Source organism: Brienomyrus brachyistius, chromosome 18, assembly GCF_023856365.1.
Source record: "Brienomyrus brachyistius isolate T26 chromosome 18, BBRACH_0.4, whole genome shotgun sequence".
NCBI classification, from domain to species: domain Eukaryota; kingdom Metazoa; phylum Chordata; class Actinopteri; order Osteoglossiformes; family Mormyridae; genus Brienomyrus; species Brienomyrus brachyistius.
The window spans coordinates 2239528-2261799 of record NC_064550.1 but is presented as its reverse complement, the minus strand read 5'-3'; the positions used below and the strand labels follow the sequence as shown (position 1 = coordinate 2261799).

The following is a 22272-nucleotide window of genomic DNA, read 5'->3' as shown; positions in this document are numbered from 1 at the left end:
GCGTTTAGCTGCGTAACACCGCGAGAACTCAAGTAAAATGAAACTACATAATTCGAAATTCAAATTAGGTATTTATTTGTGTTACTTTATTATTGTGTTTATTATTATTGTCAAAAAATGTACATTCTTGTTATTACGATTGCAAATACATCCACAAATCAGAATCAGACCAGAAAATGAACATCTGCCAAATTATGCATAAAGAAATGAAATGAACCAGAAAATGAACATCTGCCAAATTATGCATAAAGAAGAAGCTCGGCTGAAACAAGTATGTATACATAAACTTCATTTGATCATGATATGCACCACTAGATGTCAGAATAGCGTAGCATATAAGTATATAATATACAGCACAATAAATACATCAACATGAGTACAGAATATCTTGATAATTCGTTCTGGGTTATTCGCTGCTTTGTTTGCATAACTTCCTGGAATCGCTCCGAACCTCTGCGATCCTGAATAGAGATGGATGAATGTAAATAATATTCCCGGGTACAGAAAATGTATAATAATAATAATAATAATAATAATAAGGTTTTTTTAGAGTAAAGAAAATTGCAGAAAATGTGCTGTTGTGCGTGTAGTAATAAAATTAGCAAATGTATTAATAAAGTAATATATATCTGCTGAAAAAACATAAGAGGAATTTTAAAATGTAAGTTCTGTTATGGATATCAAGTATAAAGTAAATACCGGGCAACTGACACATTAAACAATTTCCATGTTTGGTTAGATTCATGTTCATACTGTAAGACCTGGGTAGTCTTTATTGCCTGGAAGTAATATTCAAAGAAGGGTAAATGTTGTGCTGCTCCTAGAAGGAAATTCACTGACCATGATAACTTGTTTAAAGAGCATGTGTCATAATTAACAGCAAATATCAGAAAAAGTGGAAAACTGTGAATGCTTCTGGGTTATAAAATGCATTCGTTGGAATTGTAAGGTGAGCAGCTCCACACTGAACAGCAACAGAAATCTGACAAATATCTAGTAGTGTTCATGCAGACAGTAGGACATAATGCCACACAGCAAAAACCTACAGCAAAAAAAAACATTAAATAATAAACAGAAAATGAATATTTTAATGCTGTATAGTATCAAAATTTGACACATCCACTTTTACCACCCTTGTTTTTCTATACAATTAAGGAAATATTACTTTGTATCACAATAATCATCCATCGTCAGTAACCACATATCCAGTAAAGGGTTGTAGTGGGTCTGCTGCCTATTTTAGAAGGCACAGGGCATGAGCAACTCACATAGGAGCCACCTGTCTATCACCAGGTGCATTCCCACACACAATAGACGCTTGTCCATTCAAGGATACATAGTCACATTAAAAGGGCAATTTAGATTCTCCTATTTACCTAAGTTCCTGTTTTTGGACTGCAAGAGGAAACCCACATGAAAATCACCCCGCCTGAGGTAACACTTTAGCTCCCAGCCATTTCAGTGCTATCCATTGTGCCACTACTGTGTTAAGACCTAATTGTACTGTATACCTATTGGGGAAATGTTTTTAATTACTATCTGCTATGTTGAGTATTATCTCTTTGGCTTATCTGCACTTTTTCCTGGTTAATAGGATTATAGTAGTAGTTTAAGGATCTGCTGCTAGCGTCTTGGTGCCAAATAACACAGGACACCTTCAGAGGGCTTTTGGAGTCCATTTCTCAATGGGGTAGAGCTGTTTTGAGGAGGGGAGCCTACACAATATTAAGGAGGTGGTTTTAATGCTATGGCTGATCAGTGTATGTAAGAAATGTTGTGGTCAGGACAACAAAAATAACAATGTGACATAGGGATGGTGCATAGAAGGATGTTTCTTATGGGTTTTTTTTCACCGTCCATGGATCAACAATGACAGAGACAACATCAAGAAGACAAATCTATTTTGGATAGAAAAAAAGTTAACATTTGGGAATGGGAATTAGAATGAGCATCAATATCTGGATAAGTTTACAGGGGGAGATACGAATTAAGTACAGTTACCTGACTTTCCCAAGCAAGTCAAACTGTATATTTTATGCTTATTTAATAACTTTATGAATATTGCCTGTAACTGGACAATTGCAAGAATTCTTTTCTCAGGTATTGAAAATAGTTGATAATACATAAAATTGGAAAAATGCCAAAACATTTATGGCTGACCTATTTAGGTACAACAAGTGTATTCCTCTGTGGCATAATGTGAATGTATTGGTCAGTGATTCGTGGAGTAGGAGAGATATATGACAAACAAAGCTCACAATCATTCCAGAATCGCAATGATTGCATTTATGCTCTAATATGATACTATCAATTATCAAATTATCAATTTCAATTCAGCAACTAAAGCATTTACAGTGGGACTCTCCACCCAGCACAGATCCATTATTTGACTGGATCAACCCCTCTTCATGTTCCTGTAGATATGCTACATTATATATAATGTTGTTGTTGGCCATGGGGACAAGCCATGTAACTGAATCTGTGTAAGGGTTTAGCTCTTCATTAGTTAAATTATACTTGTTTATTTTTGCATGTTTCACAAGGCTTACACATCACCATACAGAAGACATCTGATGGCACTAGAGACAAATTACGACATCAGCAAGCAGTCACAGCAGACTCCTCAGGTAGGACAGGTTCATTATGTGGCTGGGTTATGTTACTGGAGGTATGACGGACATTTGTGCATGTGTTTTGGGGGTGTACAAAAGTACCTGAATTGTGAATTATATATATTTGGAAACTGAGAGGCATGAATCTGAAACCCGTAGTCTATTTCTATATAATACTGAATTAAGCTTATTTAAAGTCACCACAAAGAGTATTTTTGCAACTCTGCTTTATACCAGAGTTCTCCTTTAATATTTAATATTAAAATGCACTACTGTTAAGTTCAATAGAAGAATTCATTGTACAGGCATGGGCTAAGTTATCTGGTAAAATAAACCAGTTTTGGATACAGTACTCAAGACCTTCATTTGACCTTCCTAACATTTTGCATAGGACATGTGCAAAGCATCATGTTGCATGATTGTTTTGTTTGCCAGTATTATCATAGCTGCCATGATGTTTATCTATCACTGCTTTTTTGTTACCTAAATTTTTGTGTTGCTGTTCTTATTTACTCTGAACTATTGGTTTATTCACTACTCCCTCCCCATTCCTTAGTAATAGTTAAAATGCAGGTGATTAAGTATCTTTATCCACCTTCCTCTCCAAAAATACTCAGTGTCTAGTAATTAGAAATTGTGCTGAAGTAAGACTATAAAAAAGAATTATCCATAGAGGTGTTTTAATAATTAAGCTAATATCTACATTGTTTCAGCTAAACTATGCTACTTTCTTTTTTAGTAAACTCAGTTTTAGTACTCATAGCAAACTTTCCTCTTTAGTTTTTAAACATCACATGAGGCACTGACTTATGTTAATGTATTTTTCTAACATGGGGAAAGGATGGATGTCTGGTGGAAAATGTTTCATTCACCTGTTCTTGATCTTTTTATTTTCCGTCTCTCCGAGTGCTATGAGGTCCCTCAAACCTCCCATACACTGTGTGCAGTTTCTCTCCCACTGACTGCCAAACCAGAAAGAGATATTACTTTGTTCTTATTTCACCTATTCATTTATTAAAGGTATTTCATCCTGCTATCCCAGCACCGTGTAGATCTGTTCATCATTCTGCAAACTCTGCAAAATCTACTCTTGCGATTTGATTCCTTCATTTGCCATTTGCAGCATTAGTCAATCCTATAGGTGACATAGGAGGCTGGATAAATTTTAATGGGGTGCTGACTTGCCAGCCAATTTCATTTTTCCCCAGGCAAGGGGGGACTGATACTGGATTTACGGAAAGATGTGCAAATTTCATGAACATATCTCAAGCATGATCAGAATCCTCTTATTGTCCAAGTACTCAAGCCCAAGGAGTCTGACTTGTTCGAAAAAAAAAAAAAATCAGTAAATTAATACAAAAAAATCAAAATAAGAATGATAGATACAGAATATGCATATCCAGTGGTAATGAATGCACATGTTATATACAGCAATATGGATCTAATTGAGCAGGCATAGTAGTGTGGTTGCATGAGTTGTGTTAAGGTGCAAAATATAGGGATAGGCAATAACACACAAGCAATTTTCTTTCCGATTAAGACTATGTTGTGTATGAATGATTTAAAGACATGGAGTTGAACAAAGGAATTGAGGTTTGGCGTGTTAGCGAAACAGAAAAGGGTTTTTATTGAACTATTGTAACTGAACAGGAACAGTAAACAAATAGGATCACAGGGGATCAGAAATGGGAGGACTAAAACAAGGAAAGGCACAGGCAACAGGAAGACTGGGGAACACAGGACTGGGAAGCACGAATATACAAGACTAACAAAGGAGCTAACGAGAGGCAGCTGGGAATGATTAACATGAGGGTTAGGAACGAGGCAAAACAAACAAGTAACAAGCATGGCTTGTTAGGGTCACACTAGGGAGCAGACATAAGGGTCAGGTGGACATAGCGGGCAGGATGTGACACATATGTTCCCTGCCTACTTGTCAATTTTTCCTTAAATCAATACAACAATAAAAATGAAAATATATTTTGAAATAATAATATGATTTAATAAAATACCAAATCTCCCTAAGTGTTTGACCTGCCTATAGGCACCAATCATTAATGAATTATTCAGATGAAAGCTGTTCATAGGTACATAACATATGGGGTGACCAGTTTGAATTTTTCAGCATGTATTTCTTAAACTGGTGATTCTATCACCACACAACTTTCTCTTGTCTGAAATTCAATGGGTTGCAGGTGTTTGTGATTTTAATTTATAAGACTGTTAAAAATTATAGTCATCCCAAAGTCAAATTCTTGCTAAAGTATATATATATATATTAAAATATATTTTGTTGTGTTCTTAAGGGATCTTCCATTTAAATTTTAACATAAATTATGCGATCTCTGTAATAAAATTTTCACGTGCTACACCATGTTCCATTATACTAGGGAGATAACTCTTATTATTATTATGTCATTTCAATAAAAAGGCATTTTGTAATGTTATTGTTCATTAAGATAATCTATAAGTAGGTTTCTTGTCTCTAACCAGCTTCCTGACTTAGAATAATTACGTAGCAGATAGATTATAAATAGCCCTACATGGCATTTTTTCAACTGTGCTTCAACTACATGTTTGTTTATAAAACATCCTAGTCATGTGCTTGAGGTTTCAACGTATTGTGTTTAAGGGGAGGAGATATCTCTCTCTCTCTCTCCCTCTCGCTCTCTCCCTCTTGCTCTCTTGCTCTCACTCACACGCACGCCTGTCACTGCGATCAATGGCTCAACTTCCTCCTTTAGTAGGGCTGTGCCACAGAACATAGAAATTGACTTGTGCTGCTCAGTTCAAAACAGTGGCAGTACAAACAATATCTCATAGACGTTGAAGTCCCTGTATTCTGGCACTCATCAGATGAAATGAGCGCAGGGGATGTGGTTTGCACAGGCTGGCTCGTCAAATCCCCCCCTGAGAAGAAATTAAAGAGATATGTGAGTACTGAAACTGGGAGGGTGTAACACTCAGTTGGTGTTAAGCAGTTGTATTTCCTGCACAATATGTGTACGTGATCCTTGTCTGTCAACATGATAATGCTGTTGCGTTTATATATAGTATAACAGGTTTCTCGTTTTTATCCAGCCAGGCTAGCAAAAGAAACTGTTTTGCCTTTCTTGATGTATTTTCTTAGTAAAAATTTGCTTTAATGTTTTTGATGTATTGCTATAAATATATAGGATATGCTGCAGACATTGAGTCAAGTATCCTATTAATTTCAGATAGGATTTCATCCTTTGTATTTTAAGCAAATCGTTTTAATCTTGTTCAGTAGCTATTTGAGGTCTGTGGCTTGTTGAAATGCCCTTAATGTATTTCATATTTTCGGGTTTGTGTCACAATGAAGCATTTGTTTTGAAATTTGAGGCAATGAAAGGAAATCATGCATTTGTTTCTGTTATGCATAGATGCAAACACCATGCAACTTCAGGAAATCATCCTCGTATGTTACGGTATTATAATTCTGCTGGGATATTGCATAACATAGTCTGTGTTATGCAGTGAAGACAGTGAGGGCCTTTCGGATTGCTTTGTGCACTTTAACTGTCACCTTGTTATTCAAGGAAATGTCGATGTGTGCTGCATTACACAGAAAGCACTGTAGTAGTGAAGTTGTTCAAATGAATCAACAGGCAGCAACAAGGCATGTGAGATGAAAAGATGAAAGCCTTTCACTCATGATCAAGCACAGCATATGCCAGTACTACTCACTGACAAGGGACTGCATTTATCTTAGAGGAGCATTTTTTTTTCTTATCCTCAGAAACAGAATCCTGGGTATTATTAATAAAATAGATTTATGAAACGAGGCTTTATTTGCCATTTGTGTAAGCACATATGAATTATTCAGCTTTCACACGTGCCATCTTGCTCTCCTTCTTAAGACCTACACATGTACACAGGTGATAGTGTTGCTTGGGGTCCGGGCACAGGGTCAGCCATTTATTGCCACCCATGGAGCATTTTTCAGGGTGTCTAGTGTCCGGCATAAAGGCCTGACACACTTAGCCACACACTACTATCTGCGATGGTTACTTAAAAGATTTCATCATCCCTCTCAAACAGACACGGGTAGCTGTTGCTTTCTGAGACAGCAAATTTATGCAGAATCTTACTGAGGGATTCATTGAGCTATAACATATAGTTGTTTAAAGTAAAAAAGATATGAAGAAACTGGCATTCTTATTATTCTTGTAATAGTGTACAGTGGTACCTTGGTTTGTGAGCATAATTCATTCCAGAAACGTGCTTGTAATGCAAAGCACACATATACTGTATCAAAGGGAATTTTCCCATAAGAAATAATGGAAACTCAGATGATTCATTCCACAACCCAAAAATATTCATATAAAAATGATTGATACAAAATATAAAGTAAAAATACATAAAACAAATTAACCTGCGCTTTACCTTTGAAAAGAATCGTGGATGGTGTGAGGGAGACGAGAGAGAGGAGGTTATTTTGTAGGACGACTTTCACTATAACTAACGGAATCACTGCTATCTGTTGGTTCACTGGAATCTTTTTGTTTTTGTGCAACTTTAACAAGGAACTTATCCAATGACAGCCGCTTTTGCCTCCTTTTCAATTTCGTGGAAATGTGGACATTTCCACGAATGGGAAATGATAACCCACAATCCCACAGCGAGAAAGAGAGAGAAGAACCATCGGCTCAGTTGTGATTACTTGACGCTAGGCAGACAAAGCGTATACGTAATACTCATATTGCAAGACCTCACTTGTTTATCAAGTTAGAGTTTATCAAAAAATTTTGCTCGTCTTGCAAAACACTTGCAGACCGTGTTACTCGCAATCCAAGGTTTTACTGTATTTCTAATGCACATGGTAAAATGATTTTTAAAATATATAAAAAATCATTATTAATACATTATATCACATTATACTACTTGATGTGATGAATACAATTGAAAATATTACCCATTTATCTACATTACACATTATTACCCACTACATCCTACACCAGTCAGTCGTAAAATTCAAAACAACTGGCAGGTACTGTAAAGTGAATAACATTGATTATCTCATTACAATGGCACCTGTGAAGGGTGCCATTATATATTAAGCAAGTGAACAATTGGTTCTTGAGGTTGATGTGTTGGAAGCTGCAAAACTGGGCAAGCATAGACTTTGACAAAGGCAGGTCGGTAACACTTTACTTAATTCCATCTTTTTAGCAATTTATAAACACATTCATAATGAATTATAATGCAGTCATAAAGCTTTATAAACATGGCTATGTTTATAAAAAGGCATAATACTTTATAATATTATGCATTGTGACTGCCTTATGAAGCTCTCATGTATAATGCACTATAGATACCTTCATAATGTAGTTATAAAGTATCTTTAAGCTTTCATGAAGCATTCATAATACATAATAATACACATGGCGATAATGTGTTATGCCTCATGATAAATATTTATAGCTTTGTTTCTGTGAATACATTATTATTTGTTATGAATGTGTGTAAATGACTAAAAACATGGCCTTAAGTGAAGTTTTACTAGCAGGTCTTGTGAGGTGTTCCTGATATACAGAGTCAATACCTACCAAAAATGGTCCCAGGATGGCCAACCAGTGTGGGGAGCGAAGGCTAGTACATTTGGTCCAGTCCTACAGGAGAGCACAAATTCCTAAAAAGTTAATGCTGGGTATGATAAAAAAGGTGTCATAACACACAGTGCATTGTAGCCTGCCGTGTATTGGGCTGTGTGCCCATGCTAACCCCTGCCCACTGCCAAAACACCTATAATGGGCATGTGAGTGTCAGAACTGGACCATGGAGAAAAGGAAGATGGCAGCCTGGTCTGATGAGTCATGTTTTCTGTTACATCATGTGAACGGTATTCCCTGATAGCAGTGGCCTATTTCAGCAGGATAATGTGTCCTATCACACTGCAAAAATTGTTTAGGAATGGTTTTAGCCTCCAAATTCCCCAGATCTCCATCCAGTCATGCATCCATGGGAAGTGCAATCCATGGAGGCCCCACCTCACAACTTACAGGACATAAAGATCTGCAGCCAACATCTTGGTGCCAGATACCGCAGGACACCTTCAGAGGTCATGTGGTGACCATGCCTTGACGAGTCAGAACTGTTTTGGTGGCATTAGCGGGTCCTACACAATATCGTGCAGGTGGTTTTAATACTGTGACTGACTTAAATATATTTTTTAGAAATTAATACATCATTTACCTGTATTCAATGTTTTTGTAAAATGATAGATGTAATTGCGCTCTATGTTTTGAGGGTATTGTCTTGTAGTATTCTGTCAGGATGGGATGTTCTGTGTATTTGTATTGGTTTATTTAAGTCAAACCAAAATATCTAACTAGATAAGTCTTTACATGTGGCATATTTATGATCACTATAAAATAATTATCAATAATTAGTATATCCCTGTTTTATGGACAGTAATGATAAACCATTTTATCTACAAATGGCAGACTAGTGGTAGCACTGTGGTCTCACACCTCAAGGGTGCCTGTGGGCCGTGTGACGGCTAGGCATTCCGTCCCAGTTATTCCTCTGTTTTGTGACCAGCACATTCCTGGGATAGATTCCGGATTTTCAATGGGAAGATGAATGGATATATACAACTCCTGATTTGATCATTATTATTTTTGTTATTTAATTCCAAAATAAATACAGTTGGGGAAGACTTCCTTTGTTTTATGAAGATGGAAGCATTGTTAGAGAATCCATCTATCCATTTTCTGTAACCGCTTGTCCTGTTCAGAGCTGCGGGGGGTCCGGAGCCTGTCCTGGGGGCTACGGGCACGAGGCAGAGAACAACGCAGGATCGGGCCATTCTTAGAGACTGTGAAGGTTAATTAATAACCTTGGCACTTAAAAATATCACTTATTTCTACTGAATTTTTAACTGCTTGGTTTATGCTTTCAACCAAATGATTAGTATTATGGGGTGGCGAGGTGACTCAATGAGTAATACTGAGGCTACATGATTTTAAAGGGCTTCAAAAAATGTTATTTAACTTAGACATATTGTTTACTCATTTACAGTAACACTGAACTGAACTGACTTTCTTTAATATATTAAGTATTTTATATTAGAACCTGTATCAATTTCGTACCTGTAATCTTTAAACTTGTTTACTTCTTTAACGATTTAATGATAAACAATAAAATAACACTATCGCTATTACTGTATGATACCTTCAGCTTTGAGTTGAATCTGTACTTGCTTTCTTAATCCTGTTACAATACATTTGGGGGAAATAACCTAAAATCTAATAGTCCACTTTGCAAATAAAATGATCAAATCCTTTTTATTGTGCTTATTTTAGGGGTTTTTTCTGGGGTGGCATTAAAATGATTGGTGAACATGAAATCAGCACAAAGACAAGTAAACAAACATGCATATAAACTATATATAGCAGTTTTTTAAGAAATATTTTAATTCGAGAACTATTTCAGTTACAATTCTGAGAAACCGATTTATTGTTGAACATTTTGAGGAAGGCAGTGCAATATTAAACGATATAATTGGGTAAATAATTAGGCAGTACAAAATATGTAAATTCACGTGACGATAAATTTTAAAACTAGTGAATAAAAACAAAGCAATGTTTCTACTTTTCTATATTACTATTACTAACTAGATGGCCTGAGATACATAATAATAGTGTATCAGGAATGCAAAGCAACAGGATTACTGAGAAACCTGCTGACATGCAATGTATTTGCATGATACCAATGGTTTCCTGAAGGCTATGTTTCTCATGGTTTTATGAAAGAGCCTGCAAAAAATTGTGGTTAGTGCAGACCAAAGTATATAACGGCACTACTTAAGGCAAAAAAAGGAGATAATAAGTAATTGCAGTATTAGGTCTTATGCTGGTAAAAATTCTACTCCAGTGAACAGTTCTGGGCCAAAATTACCTTTATGTTGGTGTAAAACCGTGTGTAAAACAACAGTTTTTCATGTGCTAAAGTACGTCAGTTAAGTAATTTCATAACTACTCCTAAAGTGAGCTGGTGATGAAATTTAACGAATACATGGAAAGGCTGTGGTGCCCCTGAGGAGAGCTTAAAGAGTGTTCATCTAATCGTCCAACAAAATATCAGTAACTTTTTAGAGAACAGAAGAAATTCTTATGTTTTTTATTTCGCTACTATTCACATACATTCCAATGTTAAACTGTATTTTTCTGACCAAATATATAAACCTATTCATGCAAAAAGTAGACTATGTATGTTTTACTTCCTCTTTCAGTTCTTTCTGGGAAATATAACACTCAGTTCCTTACAATGAAACCCTAACCAGAAAAAAGGTTTCTATATCTGTACGCATATATGTCAAGGAAAAAAAAGTTTACATAATGCTTTTTATTCATACATATCTGACATTTTAGCATTTATAGGCCTTAATATTTTACTGAAGCATACCAGGCGAATTATCATTGTTCTAATTGAAAGTGCATGGTCAAAAAGTTTTTAAAAAAATTATAAAGACAAAAAGCTTTATAATGGGTAATGGATCTGAAACACCCACAAAATCTGTTATTCTTCTTTACTTGTATAACTGGAATTAAGACTCAAAATTCCATATTTTACACACCAACAAATATGAGTACTGTGAAAAAGTATTAGGCAGCCTAAGAAAATGATGTTGAAATGATCTTCATGTTGGTGAACTATAAAATGATGTTTTTCAAAGTGTGTCAGCTTAGTCATTTCAAAACCTTTCCTGAAGTCAGCCAAGTATTTGCAGCGACCGTCAAATGCATACATGATTTTTTTGACTTGACCAATAGCAAACCATGTTTGGCTAACCGATACCTCATGAAGGTATTAGGCCAGTTAATCAATTAACCCAGCCGGTGGTAAAATTTAGCGAGTACATGAAATGACTGAGGTGCCCCTAAAGAGAGGTTTGGGAACCAAAGCAGTGTTCAACTTTTTTTTTATGTGCACTAAACACCACAAAACCCCTTTTTAAGCTGGAATATTTTAAACGTGACCAACATAAAACTCCAGTTAGCATATTAAATAGTAAAAGCAGAAGTGAGTACAAAGACATGACATAGTTCTTAATATTGGAACTGTCAGATCAGTCCGTTAACTTCTTGGAAATGCTCCTATCTTGATATGGTGTAGCAGAAAGTTTCAGTACAATTTAACGGTTCAATCTGCTATGGAATAAAAGAGTTTCATGCAGAGGACGTCCCTCTGCCTATATGACTCTTCCAGGAACAAATGGCAAAATAGTGTAGGAATCTGATGTTTTTCCTACAAATCAGTAAGAGTCACTGTGGCACCATGTTTCCTTTGCTGGTCATCTCAAAGCCACCTACAGATCTGAATATTTTTGTACTTCTATTAGCTGCATAGAGAAGCTACTAGCTTAAAATTTCTCCTGGCCAGCAACACCAAATGTTCGCAATGAATACTCTACACTGTGCGCAAATAAATTAATTTCTTTTTATTTCTTGTCTAGCTTATAGCTGGTATTTTTTAAGGATCATTTGGATACTTTTTAATAACACTAAACTACATATGACATTAATTTATAACAATTATTATAATTATTTCATATGACATATTTTGCTGAAAAAAACATGCAGATGCAATAGATTTCATTTGATTACTAATATAAAAATTAAATATGTGACATCTGGACCCAGCATAATAGAGCTATCAAATCATTTGACACTTTTATTGGGTTACAGAATTTAGTAATAAATATTTGTTTACGTTACTTCAAAGTAGATTGATAAACCTGGCAATGAAAATAATGTTCAGCTTCTCCTTTTACTGTTTGTGCCAGGCATGGAGGAGGCGGTGGTTCGTGCTACGTAGGGGCCGAATGAGCGGCAATCCTGACGTCCTAGAATACTATCGCAGCAAGAGTGCCAAGAAACCCATCCGCACCATTGACCTGCGGGAGTGTGAGGTCCAGATGCCCGCTGATTTGCAGCTTATTAAGCGCAATTTCCAGAACCAGCACCTGTTCCTAGTCAAAACCTCTTCCCGCATCTTCTACTTGGTTGCCAAGACAGAGGATGAAATGAAAAACTGGATACGCAATATTAGTCAAATCTGCCATTTTGAGATACTGAATGATAGTGCAGGTAAGTGACACATAGCTGATAAATGTTAAATGAATACATTTTTTGTGAAAATGTCATGCAATAAATGCGACAGATTTCATTTGATGTCATGGCAGATATACTAGATATATCTACATGCAGTAGATCTATCTACATTTTAGCTCATTTTAAGATTTGCAATTTTCATGTATAGTCCTATGAGATCATCAAATTTTTTCACATTGAAAGTAATGGAATTTACAAATCCTAAAAACTTAGGACAGACAAAATAGCCTGGCATCAATAAAATATTAAGCTTCGGCTTTGTCTAACACAGGGTCTCAGCAAATCCGTAGCCTGTGCTTGGACAATAGGCAGGGTACAAGCAGAAAGACCACAGTGCTCTATACCCTCTCACTGTAGCTTCTGTAGTAATTAAACAAGCAACAAGTAAATATCATGCTATTATCTATGCTAAACAAAAACAATTACTACATATAACAGGAATTATATCACTGGTCAATACAAGCTCCTACCTAACTTTTACTTACAGTTAACAGTTGGAGGTCTTTTTACCTGCATATACATATAAAGAAAATGTCAGCAGATGTAAAATCTCAAAATTTAAATTTATTCATCACCATATTTCAGTTGCCATCACTGGATAAAATCTAGAGTTTATAGCTTTAGATTACTATAGTTGTGGGGTTTATTTACTAAGCTTTGCTATACACATTTTGGGATGGTTATGTAATCAGTGTCATAGTGTTTAAGAAACGATGTGACCTAAGGAGGCTTTATCGCATAAGAAAATTCCCAGAAGTAGAACTATTTATATATCCTGTTAGCACAGAGAAATTACATGTGGAAAATATTGTTTTCCATAAATAGGCAAAATTGTAAAATGGTGAAAACAGTTAAATTTGCTCTGACCTATTGCCATTTACATGACTAATCAAGCCTGAAATTGAATCTGTAATCAAACAACAGCACCTGGCATTTCCCACCCTCTCATTCTCGTGCTTCTCTCTGTCAATGTAGGAATATGCAGAGAAGGCAGAGTGAGAACAAGTACAGCATGGATTTGCCTACTGATGAGTGGTGTACTTGAATGTGAATTAGAGGACACCCTTAGTCTGTCATACAGAGCAGCCACTTGAATATATTTGGATAAATCTGCCTTTTTCCTGACTAAAGCTCATCCATTTTTTACTAGACTCACTGGATTCTGCCCAGCAACACTCACCTGCCCAGTCGCCGGGCACACTCCACACCGTCAGTGCGGACCTTCCACCTAACGCTGATGCCCCGGATGTGAACTGCAGCGACTCAGAATCCAGCCCGCCGCTGGACTATCTCTTTCTGTCACAGTGTAAGACAGGAAAGGTCCCGATGACCAGGCAAGAATGGAAGTTTGCATTAAAAGAAAACAGCTACTTACCCCCAGTCTTGTGAAATGCTACAATTAAGAATCAACCTTTTTTGTCATCCTCTTCACAGATGCAACAGCTGTTCAAACTCGGACAGATCCATAGAGTGCAGCTCTTCAGAAAACACCTTTGAAGATTTTCCTTCCTCACCCCTCTGTTTAAACCCATTTTCACCTTCGCTGCCAGTGGCCCCCACAGAGCCTCCCCTCAGTGCCTCCTCCTCTATCTTGTCACAGAGTTGCCATCCTTTTCCAGATGTGTTCAAGTTTGACACTTTATCCTCTGGCTTGATGCTAAATGGCTTCATGGACAGCTTCACCCCTCCACCAAGGCCTCCAAAGCCCAGCCAGTATAATTTGGAGAGCGCGTGCCATGTCACAGTATCCAGGAGGACCTCACTGGTGGGGCTCGATCATTTCAGGAGAGGTAAGAATTTTATTGCACAAGCATGTTCACATTGATTTCATGAGATAATACAGTCCAAAAAAAGAATGGTAGTTTAAAAGATAAAAAAATAAAGTTTGGAAAGTAATTTTTTGACTGAAGGTCCTCATACACGAAGACTCCGATTTTTAGATTAAATATATATATGCGCTATCCCACTAAGCAATTCAATAATCTTTCAAGATGAGCATATATATATATGTTTGTGTGTGTGTGTGTGTGTGTGTGTGTGTGTGTGTGTGTGTGTGTGTGTGTATTATAGTTTTAGTCTTGTGAAGGAAACCATGAAAATAACACTGACAGGACAGCCCTGGCTTTGCTATAGCAACAATAACCAATAACAGAACAACTCACATGGCATGTTTTTCAGATGCCTGAAGTGGAGTATTAGTCACCAACCAAATCTTCAAGTGGTCGCACCTTTTCTTATTTTGAACATCATCATTTCTTTATTGTAGTTGTACAAGATGCTATTATGCATATCTGTGCACAAAATCATTGCATTTCTGATTTTAGGGGAATTCGAAGGCAACTCATTAAAAAGTTTGAATAAAAGGCTCAGCCTTAATTTGGTAAGAGTTATTTGTATATTAATTCTATATTTATATTCACCTTCATGTGTACTTCACTAAGAAAATGCGCAACTTTGAGGCACAATTTAGTACACTCTTAATATATTAATTAACCAGAAGTGTTAGCTACATGTTCACCACTAAGCAGTAATAATGGTTCATGTATGTTATGCAGCTGCAATACTTATTCATGATTTGTACTAGAGTAGCAGTAGCCGAGTTACTAAGTTACTTCTGACCCCTCAAGTAAATTGTTACCAGAAACTGTTTATAAATATTTTGTGAAGATTTTGCAATTACAAGTTTTTCTCCTTTATTCCATATTGGCCTATCAGCCTTCCCTGCTTACGGTTCATAGTCCTCAGTGGATTGACTGCAATGAAGACTCATATGTTCCCATGGATTCTCGGGTTTCCTCCCCTGTCTCCACTTTGGACAATTCGTCAGATGGATACATTCCAATGAGTCCCACTTCTGTGAGCCTCACATCTAGTAACAGATCTGAGACCCCTCCCCCTATCGTGCCACTGCGTGGCTTACCGTACGAAGTCGACCCACCTCCAGTCAATCGGAAGCTCAAGCCTAGAATGAGAGGTGAGAATACAGTCAACACTATGCTAGGGTCTCCCATATTTAACCCAGCTAACCGAACGTGTAGATCTGATAAATATCTAGTCAAGTAAATTTTCTGTGATTTTGTCCTTTGATATTTGTCAAAGAAATGTGGAAAACAAAGCAAAACAAAGAAAATTTTATATGATTCACATAAAAGCGTCTTTTTTAGCTGTGGTGCATGACACTTATAGGTATTTTGTGACCATTCTATTATGTTAATTTTGTTCTGTTTTAACTACTTGGTGTTGGGACAAATATTTAATTCATTTTGTAACTCAGCTAAGGTATAGTATATGTTATCATTGGAGGTCTGATTGCTCATCTTGAAAGTTTATTGAATTGCTCAGTGGGATAGCGCATTTACTGGTCAGTCAAGTGCGTACATCAACACAAGCTCACTTTATTATTTTCAAAATAACAGGAAGGGCAAGAGGTCATGCAATAGTTTGGGCTTGTGAAAGATGTGCTTTTAAGCAAAGAGAATTAGCCATTTAAATTTCACCATGTATGACAGAAATCATTCTTGATATACTTTAAAATGTTTGTGAATGTTGTATTCTGTTTGGTTTACAGCAAGACCGCCGCCTCTTGACCTGCGGAGCCTTTCCACAATCAGAGAATCTGAAACACACTTGCCTCTGACAAGGACTCGAACAGAACCCAGGTACGTTTGAAATAAAGACACACTACACTGTGCAGAGCTTCAAAGCTTACCTGGGGTACTTTTCCTTTAACAATGTGTCTAGCGAATCAGAATGCGGTTGTCTGCCTATATACAAAATAAACAGTGTGTTGTATACATTGTCACTGCAATCCACGGGAAGGCCAAAACATAACAGAAAATAACAGACAAAAGCAAAAGAGCAACAGCAAAGAGAAAATCCAAGAATGAGTGAAAAACATCAGAATCTTCAAATAGGGCTGAGATACAAAATCCAAAAAGATAAAGGCAAAGTCAGTAGACAGGCAATGGATCCATCCACAGGATGCAAACTATCACAGGCAAAGGTATCCAAAATGTAGGGCAAAAATCAGCAAAAAGAAAAACAGTCATAGGAAAAACACTGCAACTGGGGACCATATCAAGAAATTGGTTTAACAAAGTCAAGGTCAGAAACTAATTTCAGATTTATAAAACCAACCAAAAAACAAGTTTGTTTAAAGGTAATAATAAAATAATAGAAACGGGATTATGAATATGAATGAAAAGAATAAGTAAGTGACATAGCACATGCCAAAAAATGACAGCACGAGTTACCATTGAATTTTTTTTTTAAAAAGTAAACTAGCACTGTTACCTCTACTTATCCTCAAAGTTATCCAGCTAAGCAAGAAAGTCAACTCCAACACAGAGTAACAAATGCAAAAAAGCTTGGCAGGAGCAAAAGACAATCTGGAAGCTGCGTGCTAAGAGACACTGGTTACAGGTCATCAGTGAGGAACAGGTGTAGGCACTTGACCAATTAAACAGACTGATACAGAGTGGGAGATGAGAGACACCTTGTATCTGGGGCCCAAAGTACAGAGGAACAGTGACCAGTTATACCACTAGGGGGCAGCAGAAGCAGGACAAATTCTGACATTGTACATTTGGTAGCATGCAAGATAATGTAGTTTCGGATTTAATCTTGATTCGGTAATTTTTAAAAAATATTTGTAGTCATGCTTGAGTTATGTCTGTTTACTGCTATATATGATGATTTGTTTGATGCGCAGCACATCTTTTTGCATCTATAATTCATAGCAGCTTTGCGCACCGTCTGCCACTGAACAACGAAGCAGCAATGACTGGGCCTCCTGGAAGCCTGGACAACAGCTGCCTCTCAAAGGTAACGTGTCTAATTCAGTCTCTCACAAGACGTAGTAAAAATATTGAAGAGTCCACATGTAAGTGAAAATCCATTTTTGTGAAGGTATAGAACTGCTTGACAATGTTTCTTGATTCAGTTAAATATATTTATGTAGTTTGTAAAACAATGATTAAAGGTCACATTTGAAAACAACGTGTACAGGATTTGTAGCTCTGCTGATCTTTATTGCCTTTTTTAAATTTTAAGTTGACCAATTATAGTTCTTTATCCTGCTTTTAGGAAGTGCTATTTTTATATCACTAAAACCTCATTCTTCAAACAAAACTGTCAATTTCCAAAACCCATTTATCGAATCATTCACAGAATTTGCGTATCTGATTCGCCTCATTTTGCAAAATTCTAAACGCATTTTTTACTCTCGTGAACTTTGATGCAGGATGGCAAACACAGGCCTCAGAGTCAAACACAACCACCACACAGTTGTCATCATCAACACAGAAGGGCTAATAATTGTTCACAGATGTTTCTAAACATGATTAACCCAATGAGCAAGTAGAACAAATAGTGCCACAGGGGAGTCGAATTTTGATGTCAAGATATGAATGTGTCACAACAGAGGATTTGCCTCCCTTTGCTTGGCAAAGGAGTACATTGCCAGTGATGTAGACAGTCCTCTGCCCTAACCCAGCCCAGATCTATGATTCTGAGGCAGAACGAATGATATCACAGCTGCACAACATTTTACTACAGTACAGAGAAAGTGCTTTTCATGTGTTTTGTCTTCCATCCATCCATCCATTTTCCAAACCGCTTATCCTATTGGGTCGCGGGGGGTCCGGAGCCTATCCCGGAATCAATGGGCACGAGGCAGGGAACAACCCAGGATGGGGGGCCAGCCCATCGCAGGGCACACTCATACACCATTCACTCACACATGCACACCTACGGGCAATTCAGCAACTCCAATTAGCCTCAGCATGTTTTTGGACTGTGGGGGGAAACCGGAGTACCCGGAGGAAACCCCACGACGACACGGGGAGAACATGCAAACTCCACACACATGTGACCCAGGCGGAGACTCGAACCCGGGTCCCAGAGGTGTGAGGCGACAGTGCTAACCACTGCACCACCATGCCGCCCCCGTGTTTTGTCTTATGATATGAAATTATATGAAATATAATTGAAAGATAAGAAATTGCTACATTTCTTACATGTAAACGAGAATGTTTTGCATTATAATGTAGTATTAATTTATTCAGATAGAATCTAAATGATTTTGTGAAAATGATAAAAATGTCTCCTTTTAACTTGGGCCTAATGGGTATGTCATGTAGTTGTATGTAGAACAAGATCAGTTTGCATGTGCGTAACTATTATGGGCTTTAGGATAGTAAACATATTTGCTCAAATCACTGTAACAAGGTCTCATTTGTTTCCCATTCCAACTTAAGAAGGTTATTCTATAACAGAAGAAGTCACGCAAAGTTTCATCGAATTCTATGTTGGAGTTTAGACGCTATGATCATTCAAAGCTATATGCATTTATATACAACTGAGCTTCCATTAAATGCTCTTCTTGTTATATACTGTTATATATCTCAATATGTATGTTTCAGTTGCATACGTGATCAAATTAAATTTGTCATGGTGGCAGTAATATCCTTATGTTACAATTTAGTTTTTTTTGGTTGCTGGTTACTTTACCGTCAGCTACATACGTAAAATTGCAGGAGACCCAAATGTTTCTTTTCTGCCATTCATGAACACATTGCTTTTTAATTTTTTTGATGTAGAGTATCCTGACTGCTCAGTAGGGCTTATATGACTGTTTATCTTTAATCAATCTTTGGTTTTCTCATCAAAAGTAAAGAAGCTTTGAGTCAACTGATTTTTCAAGATGAGTCAAAGGATTAGTGAATGTAGTTTGAAATTTGGCTTTTCTTTATTGTATAATGTTTTAGCGAAAAGGATAGAAGGTTTCAGGAAACGTGCCTTAGCAATTCAAAAATAACAGACATACCATTATATTATTTTTAATAATTTTGTAGGAAATATATAGTTTAATAATGACTGATAGTCTCACTGATGTGCATATTTTCCATATCCCTCATTTATGATAACATTTTCTGGTTGTGAACTTCCACTAAATGAAGGACATAGTGTCCCAGGGAATAAGATGTGTTGTCTGTGAGTTTAGTTGCAGTAAATTATATTTACCCACTTGTGGAGGTATGTGTACTGACAGACACATCACAGCCTTTTCCTGCACTTATGATGCTTTCCAAATGGGCTCACAATAACTAATTTAATTTCTATCAACACTAGGGCTTGAACCAACACTTCTTCCCAACAAATGGAAATGCAGTTCTCCCTTGGCTGAGAAGAGCGAGCCTTGACTATCTTTCCCTGGACTTCAACTCTGCCTCTCCCTCGCCTGTCCAGATGGTCAGTGTGAATTTAAATGAGCAGAATAAATCTCCTTAAACATGAAAGAAATGAGAGTTCATAATTTTTGTTCCTTTTATTTGCATGACAGTGAGCAATTCTGTGAAGATAAGCACATGTTAAAAGATATGTGACCTATAATTTTTAGCACGCAGTGGACAAAATATATTAACATTGCTCCACATGGTCCAAAAATAACGAACATAAAGCCATAACCTAAAAATCACATCTATATCGTCTTCCTGTATGTTAGATAAGAGGTTGGAGGGGGGGTGGATGGATGTTGGTTTAATAGGTTGGTTCTTAATTTTTTTGCCATGACACCCAAAAAACACTGGTCATGTCTCCAAAGCCCCAACATTTTCCAAGGCGGGGGGGTCCCATGATAAATTTCATCCAAAATTTGTTAACTTTTGTAACATGGCGGCAATGGCAAGTGAGAATAAAAAAAACTTTCAGAAAATCATCTTGCACTGCTTCCAATTTTTTGGTAGATCTGCAGTTTCAGATGCACTGGTTAAATATACAGCAAGTTAGTATGTATTTTTTGTTATGTATGTCATGTTCATGTTGCAAGTTACGTGCAACAAATTGAATCTTTTCAACAGAACAGATTTTAAGCGTTTTAATTTGTCATATGCATTAAGTCATTCTGTGCATCCATTAAACTGTCTGGTTACTGTAGATAGCCAGATATTAATGCTATTATTAACCTGGTTTTTCCTATTAATGAACCCATTATTACATTTAATTAGTATTATTATTACATTTTGCTTACATATATATGACATTTGTTTGTTTGCAGAAGCCCATTTTTGCTGATGAAGACAGAGTGGATTATGTACAAGTGGATGAACAGAAGACACAAGCCCTGCAGAACACTAAAATGGAGTGGAAGGATGTCCGGCAGTCTAAAGTGTAATGCATTCTGGGGCACAAGAAGTATATGTTTCATATATGGTACATCAGCCGCATGTGCTGTTCACCACAATTGTGATTACTTTGTAATAAAAACAGTTAAAATTCATATTTTCAAAATAAGAGAAATATTGAAATATTTGTATGCCGATTCTGTGGCAGTATAATCACCGTACATACATTATGGCTTAGAGCTGTACAAAATTGCACGATTAAAAGAAAATTAACCTAAGAGAGACACTCGACACCGACTGTAGATACAGTATCACAAAAACCTAGCAGTGCGTGCCCTGTGATATGTAAATCAAATTCTAAAACATATATAATTTCACTGACAAGTCATTCCATCTCGTTCTTTCCCCCTTACCCATCTCCTCCGAGTAGAAAAACTAGATCTTATCTACTTAATTTCTGTTTGTGAGAGATGAGAGCCATTTGTGAGAAAGTCACAAAAGGCAGTGATTATAGTACAGTGCATCTTCCATCATAATCTGCTACATCAGTTAATGTAATAGTACATCAATGGCATATTACTGTAACACTCAAACTCAAATTCCCTTTATAGCTAAGAACGTTTTCGGGTTTCTTTCAATGTTTAGTGGTGCCTGCGGTTCACGAACACAATCTGCTCCAGGAAAGTGGTCGTGAACCAAGACAATTCTTCCCATAAGAAAGTATTGAAATTCGATTCATTCGATTAATCCTACCAAATAATAATTTTTGTTAATTAATTTTCTGGTTTTTATAGTAAAAACGTTATAGAAAACACAATATAGTGTGGCGATGGGCGGACCGTGGCATCGCGGGAGCAGAGAGACACATGGGGACTTGCTTGCTGGGGAAATCACGCTCCTTATTAACAGTCCTTAATTAATATAAATTCCCATAAACATTTAGGTAATTAATTTTTTTCCAAATACACTGTAGCTAATGTCAATACTATAATTGTAGGGCACACACTATTCCCAAACACAGACAATTTGACTACTCCCATTCATCTTAGCATCTTTTTGCATTGTGGGAGGAAACCAGAGAGAATCCCACAGTTCCCTAATTTTCGGATTGCAGCTGTCCGCATTTCCTTTGTATCGCTCCTTGTTGACTGGTCCCGCTTGTGAATGAGTGACTGCTGCGTGGGAGGCTGGGGCATCTTTTTGTGTTAGTTTTACCACAAAGATAAAGTGGGTGTTTGACCGCTTTACTCATGGCAGAGAGGCAGCAAGTCAATTGCTCCAGCTCCGTCAGGGCAGCCAATCGATATCTGATTTCACCATAGCGTTTCAGACCCTAGTGCTCTCTACTGATTGGAGTCGGCAGGCTCAGTTCGATGCCTTATATAACGGACTGTCTGA

At 36.9% G+C, this 22272-nt stretch overlaps 1 protein-coding gene across 7 annotated transcripts; it reads left to right on the top strand.

The window, feature by feature from the left end:
- The first annotated feature begins 37 nt into the window (after positions 1-37).
- Positions 38-21784, top strand: gab3 (GRB2 associated binding protein 3). 7 transcript variants are annotated; one of them, XM_048983547.1, is made up of 12 exons: positions 38-206; positions 254-271; positions 2544-2627; positions 12424-12727; positions 13902-14085; positions 14186-14541; positions 15076-15131; positions 15467-15725; positions 16320-16410; positions 17491-17575; positions 19883-20002; positions 20808-21784. In XM_048983547.1, the coding sequence occupies exons 1-12, from the start codon at positions 177-179 to the stop codon at positions 20922-20924; spliced, it is 1704 nt and encodes a 567-aa protein (XP_048839504.1). In that variant the 5' UTR covers positions 38-176; the 3' UTR covers positions 20925-21784. The 7 variants fall into 7 exon arrangements, with proteins under 7 accessions (XP_048839504.1, XP_048839505.1, XP_048839503.1 ...); XM_048983548.1 differs by lacking the exon at positions 38-206 and having other exon boundaries at positions 222-271; positions 17494-17575; XM_048983546.1 differs by lacking the exon at positions 38-206 and having other exon boundaries at positions 222-271.
- The last annotated feature ends 488 nt before the right edge of the window (positions 21785-22272 follow it).

Excerpts from the sequence above, each read along its gene's own strand:
- gab3 (XM_048983547.1), top strand. The coding sequence starts at position 177 with ATGAACATCTGCCAAATTATGCATAAAGAA. Across the intron at positions 2,628-12,423 it reads AGTCACAGCAGACTCCTCAG|GCATGGAGGAGGCGGTGGTT; the intron begins GTAGGACAGGTT and ends TGTTTGTGCCAG. Across the intron at positions 12,728-13,901 it reads GATACTGAATGATAGTGCAG|ACTCACTGGATTCTGCCCAG; the intron begins GTAAGTGACACA and ends ATTTTTTACTAG.